The sequence below is a fragment of the Gymnoscopelus microlampas genome (genome assembly GCF_963454915.1).
Source record: "Gymnoscopelus microlampas genome assembly, chromosome: 2".
NCBI classification, from domain to species: Eukaryota; Metazoa; Chordata; class Actinopteri; order Myctophiformes; family Myctophidae; genus Gymnoscopelus; species Gymnoscopelus microlampas.
The window spans coordinates 35,956,418-35,961,782 of record NC_139939.1 but is presented as its reverse complement, the minus strand read 5'-3'; the positions used below and the strand labels follow the sequence as shown (position 1 = coordinate 35,961,782).

The following is a 5,365-nucleotide window of genomic DNA, read 5'->3' as shown; positions in this document are numbered from 1 at the left end:
TCCAACTTATGACTTGGTTCACCTGTCATCGTTTGAGTCTGTACTGTCCATGTGCTGAACTCTGTCTAATTAAAATGCCTTTAAAGAACAAATTAAATGCTTACCTAGACTCCTCGCCTTCCAGTAGCATCCTGTACTGGGAGATCTCCTGCTCCAGCCTGGTCTTGAGGTCCAGCAGCATTCTGTATTCCTGTCCCTGCTGATCAATGCTGGAACGCACGTTACTCAGCTCTTGCTCTAGCATGTTGATCTGGTCTTGGTAGCCCTGTAGCATGGCTCCGTAGCGTGCCTCTGTGTCTGACAATGTGCTTTCTAGTGCCCCTTTCTGTAAAAGAGGAGAGTTTGTTAAAAAAGAAATGGAAATGTACAACCATGAAGATATTCTTTCTATTTTAGTTAGATTTTTTTAGTATTTTATTTCATTACGAAACTTCTGGTGAGAAACCTCTCTATAATGGGATTGAACAGACATTCTCTGGGAAAGATTGTGCACCAGCTTGTATGGCTGCTGAGAGGATTCTAAACTAGTATTAGTTATTTAAACAAACTCCACCCTGGAGTCATGTGTGCGAGACGTTAACAGCCTGTCTGTGTTTGGATAGATTACTGCAGTAATGGTCTGCAGGGGGTATTCAGCATAGACCAGACACACTTACAGTTTTTTCTTTGTAGTATATATACAACATAAACAATCCACTGTACTGTACTGTACTGTACTGTACTGTACTGTACTGTACTGTACTGTACTGTACTGTACTGTACTGTACTGTACTGTACTGTGGACTACTGCCCCACAAAAAAACAGTATGTTCTTTTTGTTCTTTTTGTATATGTATGAGTAAGTGCTAGATGTAATGACTGGTGTCTAGCATTTCCAAATGATAGAGAACAGAACTCTACTGTACAGTACATGCATCAGGGTGGCTGTTCTGTGTTGTGATTAACCCCAGTTGGGTCCTGATGGCCCAAGGGAGTACAGTTTTGGGTTGTCCAGTTCTCCACATTCCTTTTGGCTTTGCTCATGCTCTCTTCTGTCTTCCAGAGTAGAAGCAGATGGCCTTATAACGTCAGGCTTACAGAACCCTTCCACTCTAAATAACTCTTCTTCTCTCACTCTCCCCCGCAAACTCACCAAATCCTCCACTTTTTACCCCCTCCTTGCCCCTTCTTGCGCTACTATCTATTAAAACCTTGTTCCTCCGTCTCTCGGTAGAACTCCCCGCTCCCCGCTCGGTAGGCCTCCCCGCTCAGTCTAAACTCTCTGCCACCGTTCATCACAATCTGTTCCTCCATGCGTTCATACACAGGGCAAGGCTAATGGATTTTTTGTTCAAATAAGGCATGATGTTGAATTCTGAAGAGATGGCATGTGCTCTGGAGTTGTTTAACTTTTATTTATCCAGGGCAGTTTACCTCGCCATGGATGCTCTTTTATGGCAATGCTACAATTTACACTCATACATACATCTCCACAGGAGGGATTGAGGGTTGAGTGCCTTGCTCATGGACATGACACCTCAACAGTAGTTCTTTATACATTTTTTAAGATAATTCTTGGGGCTTTTTCTGCCTTTATTTATAGTTTTGTAGTAGAGATGGACTGGAAACAAGGGGAGAGACATGCAGCAAAGACTGTTGGGAACGGGACTCGAACCCGCAGTGCGCTGTCAGGCTACATATGAGCCTAGGTGCCCGAACCACAAGGCCAGCGGTATGGGCCAAACAGTAGTTTTTAAGGGAGATGTGTTTCCATTTCACTTTAACCACACAGATTTAGAGCCATAAACTTTATGACCGTAAGCCTGCTTCTATAACCTCATTTACCACATTCTCCCACCCTCAGTGTTGTTGTGTCAGGGTTGTGTATCTCACCATGCTGAGCTGTGACTGTAGTTCGATCTCCAGGCCCTGCATGGTACGCCGCAGGTCGCTGATCTCTGTCTTGGACGTCTGGACGGTTTCTGTGACGATGGCCACCTCCTTGTTCAGGGTCTGGGACTGCAATGGGAGGCATACATTTTATTGTAAATAATTAGGCTATGGTTTGCACCCGGGGGTGTTTACAGCTTTTCTGTCGCTATGGTTTGTTGTTTGATACATGTTGCTGTAATTGAAACATGATTAATCTCTGAATATACAGTATTTATTTTCCCTACAATTACATTTCCTATTGTCTTCATTAAAGTCTTGAACTTGTCTCAAGCTACATAAACTATATAGCAACATTAACGGACCTCACAGTGAAGGTCTTTCATTCATCTAAATCACAGATTATAGATAATTGCTAGTCTGGCACCACTAGAAAGACAGGATTAAGTGAGTAGGCGTTGTGTCGGGGTTTCAGGCGTGGTTTTGTCTTCCTTACCTGGTTATTAAACCAGCACTCCTGTTCACGGCGGTGTTTGTCTGTGATTCCTTCATACTGGGCCCTGACCTCCTCCAGGATCTTGCTGAGGTCTTGCTGTGGTGCAGCATCAACCTCCACGTTGACTGTGCCTGTGAGCTGAGCACGCATAGCTGCCAGCTCCTATGGAAGCAAGGAAGTTCAAAGATCCATAAAATGCACCACTACACAATAACATCCAGAGTCATCGAAACTGCAATTGTCCTTTCAAAACATCTACGGACATAACTACAGACAGCACACAATAATGTTTTTCATGGTCTTCTCTATCTCCGAGCCAAACTCCCCACTCCCTTGACTAACGATAGAAGAACATCCTTGTGTACAGACTGTGTGATGGTGAGCACCAACCTCAGCATGGTTCTTCTTGAGGTAGGCCAGCTCATCCTGCAGGCCTTCAATCTGCATCTCCAGGTCAGCCTTGGTGAGGGTGGTCTGGTCCAACAGGCGTCGCAGGTTAGCGATGTCTGCCTCCACTCCCTGGCGCATCATCAGCTCATGGTCAAACCTGATTGGTTGGGGAAGATGAGAGAACACTGATGAGGGATGTTTAAAATGAGATCAGATTTACCGCATCCACCAAGTGCTGTAGCTGTGAAAGAATTTTCATTGGTGAGACTGGTGCACTTAAATGGCAAGAAGTGGAAATGGAAATGTCTGTTTCATACTTTTATATTTCTATTGATGTAGCTATCATATATGTTAATAGGGATCAGTACCTATAGTATGTAGGGACCTAGTTACATGGAAAGAGGGGGGTTGGTGATAGAGGGTGTGTCACTGGGGTTATGAAGTGGGCACTTCCCATCCCAGATGTTTGGTTTAGTTAGGTTCACAAGACCTCCAGAAGGCTCAGTGAATTCTGTCATCCTAGACCCACACCATTTTCAGAATTGAACCAAACCTCTGTTCATTTACAGCACACTTATGCAACCCTGACATCACAGCCACTCTCACTTAGGACCTCCCATTTTGTACAACAGGACCATACAGGGGCAATACAATACATCTAGACACCTTTTCACTACATATATGTAAAATGTGTACTCACACAGTTGTATCATATGTGTTTATTTTCCATTTAACTGTAAAATTGTGTCTGTGTGTGAGAAGAGTCTCTTGCTTACTTGGTATGGAAGTCATCAGCAGCCAGTTTAGAGTTGTCGATCTGCAGCAGGATGTTGGCGTTGTTGATGGTGGCACCATTAATCTTAAGATAGAGAAAAATTTGGTTATTTATCATCGGACACACATTTCAATGTTGATAGATCGGAAAGCAGTTGACAAATTGTCTGAATGGTCATTTTCTTTTACTTTCCTAAAAGGGTTTATGCTGTGACTGCTTTCCCTGCTGCTATCACTGCTGTAGTTTGTAATTTAAAATGTACACACAGTTAAGATAACTTGCTACTAACAATCCACTGAAAACCATTCAGCCTATCTGTTACAGAAACGCCCACCTGTGAGACAGCTGTTTTAGGTCTCACATTAGGTAATGCTTAGATATCTTGGCATGCAAAGCAATCCTACTAGGGACTTTCTTTTAAGCAACACATATACATGCGTAATATGTGACTTGTATAAATGATAAATCATTGTATCAAGCTAAATTTTGAATACTACTAAGCCATATTATACAACTGATTCAGATAGAATTGTCTGTCTTCACTGTATAAGTACTGTAAATGCCTAACATTTATTTTCTAACCCATGGCAATGATTAACAGCAAACATTACTTGCTCCATACGTAACATAAGCTATAGAGACTTGTCAAATCCCTATACTTTCTGTTTCTGCATCTATCTACAGTAATATTTTGTATATAGCATAGTACCGGTGTACCTAATAACCCAGTTCAGAGTCCTGTTCTACATTTAGGCTACAGTTCTGACTTGTCATGTCTCTGAAAGTTCTCCTGGTTCTGAACCCTGTGGTGGGAACAGTGGTTCCTACTTCCTACCTTGTCCTTGAGATCATTGATGATGGCCCAGTACTTGCTGTAGTCCCTCTCGGCGGCAGGTCCCTTCTGCTCGTAGTACTCTCTGATCCTCACCTCCAGCTCGGAGTTGGCCTTCTCCAGGGTGCGCACCTTATCCAGGTATGTCTCCAGGCGGACGTTGAGGTTCTGCATGGTGGCCTTCCCGTCGGTCCCAATGCGTTGGTCCATGCCGTCGGCCAGGTCAAAGCCACCGCTTCCGCCACCATAGCCGCCACCATATCCGCCACCGTACCCAGAGGAGACGGTACGGACGCTGGATGAGGAGATGCGGGGACCACCGAAGCTCATGCCGGACACGCTGTAGGCTTTGGGGGCGGAGGAGACGTAGCCCACGCGGCGCTGGCTAATGATGGATCCCCCTCCACCCATACCCATGCCCCCACCCATGCCCATACCCATACCGCCACCGCCACCGCCACCCATACCCATACCCCCCATGCCCCTGGCGCCGTGTCCGCTGCTGGTACTGTAACTGTAACTTGTGCGAGTAGACATGCTGGCTGTATGTGCTGATCAGGAGATGAGAAGAGAGGAGAGGACCGTTATACAGCTGCAGGCTTTCAGAACCACTGTGGAGATGGATGGGAGGAGGCCGGCTCCTGATATACTGGCTGGCTCTTGGGGGAGGGACCGGGGAGGTTGGAGGGAGGAGGGGACAGCAGAGAGAGTTGGAGAGTGGAAGGGAGTGGAGGAGAAGGTAGGGTGATGGAGGGAAGGGAAGAGAAGGAAGGAAGGGAGGGAGGGAGGGAGGGAAGGAAAGAAAGAAAGAGAAGGGAGGGTGATGGAGGGAGTTTTTGCTTTTGCAGTGCAGCGATAGCCTTGGCACCGCCACAGTACAGTTGCTATTCTCCCCAGTGAGGGAACCTTTTTGGAATGTGTGTGTGTGTGTGTGTGTGTGTGTGTGTGTGTGTGTGTGTGTGTGTGTGTGTGTGTGTGTGTGTGTGTGTGTGTGTGTGTGTGT

The 5,365-nt window shown here is 45.6% G+C and overlaps 1 protein-coding gene across 1 annotated transcript in view; it reads right to left on the bottom strand.

The window, feature by feature from the left end:
• LOC311036314 (keratin, type I cytoskeletal 19-like) overlaps positions 1–4,967 on the bottom strand; it is a 5,700-nt gene extending 733 nt beyond the window's left edge. Inside the window, exons 1-6 of the mRNA XM_084044935.1 lie at positions 4,366–4,967; positions 3,532–3,614; positions 2,756–2,912; positions 2,366–2,527; positions 1,873–1,998; positions 1–325 (exon numbers count right to left, since the gene is read on the bottom strand). The exon at positions 1–325 is cut by the window's left edge and continues 733 nt beyond it. Of these exons, the coding sequence (XP_083901061.1) occupies positions 101–325; positions 1,873–1,998; positions 2,366–2,527; positions 2,756–2,912; positions 3,532–3,614; positions 4,366–4,899 (1,287 nt within the window). The 5' untranslated portion in view covers positions 4,900–4,967 and the 3' untranslated portion in view covers positions 1–100. The remainder of the gene's footprint in view (positions 326–1,872; positions 1,999–2,365; positions 2,528–2,755; positions 2,913–3,531; positions 3,615–4,365) is intronic.
• Positions 4,968–5,365: the final 398 nt, after the last annotated feature.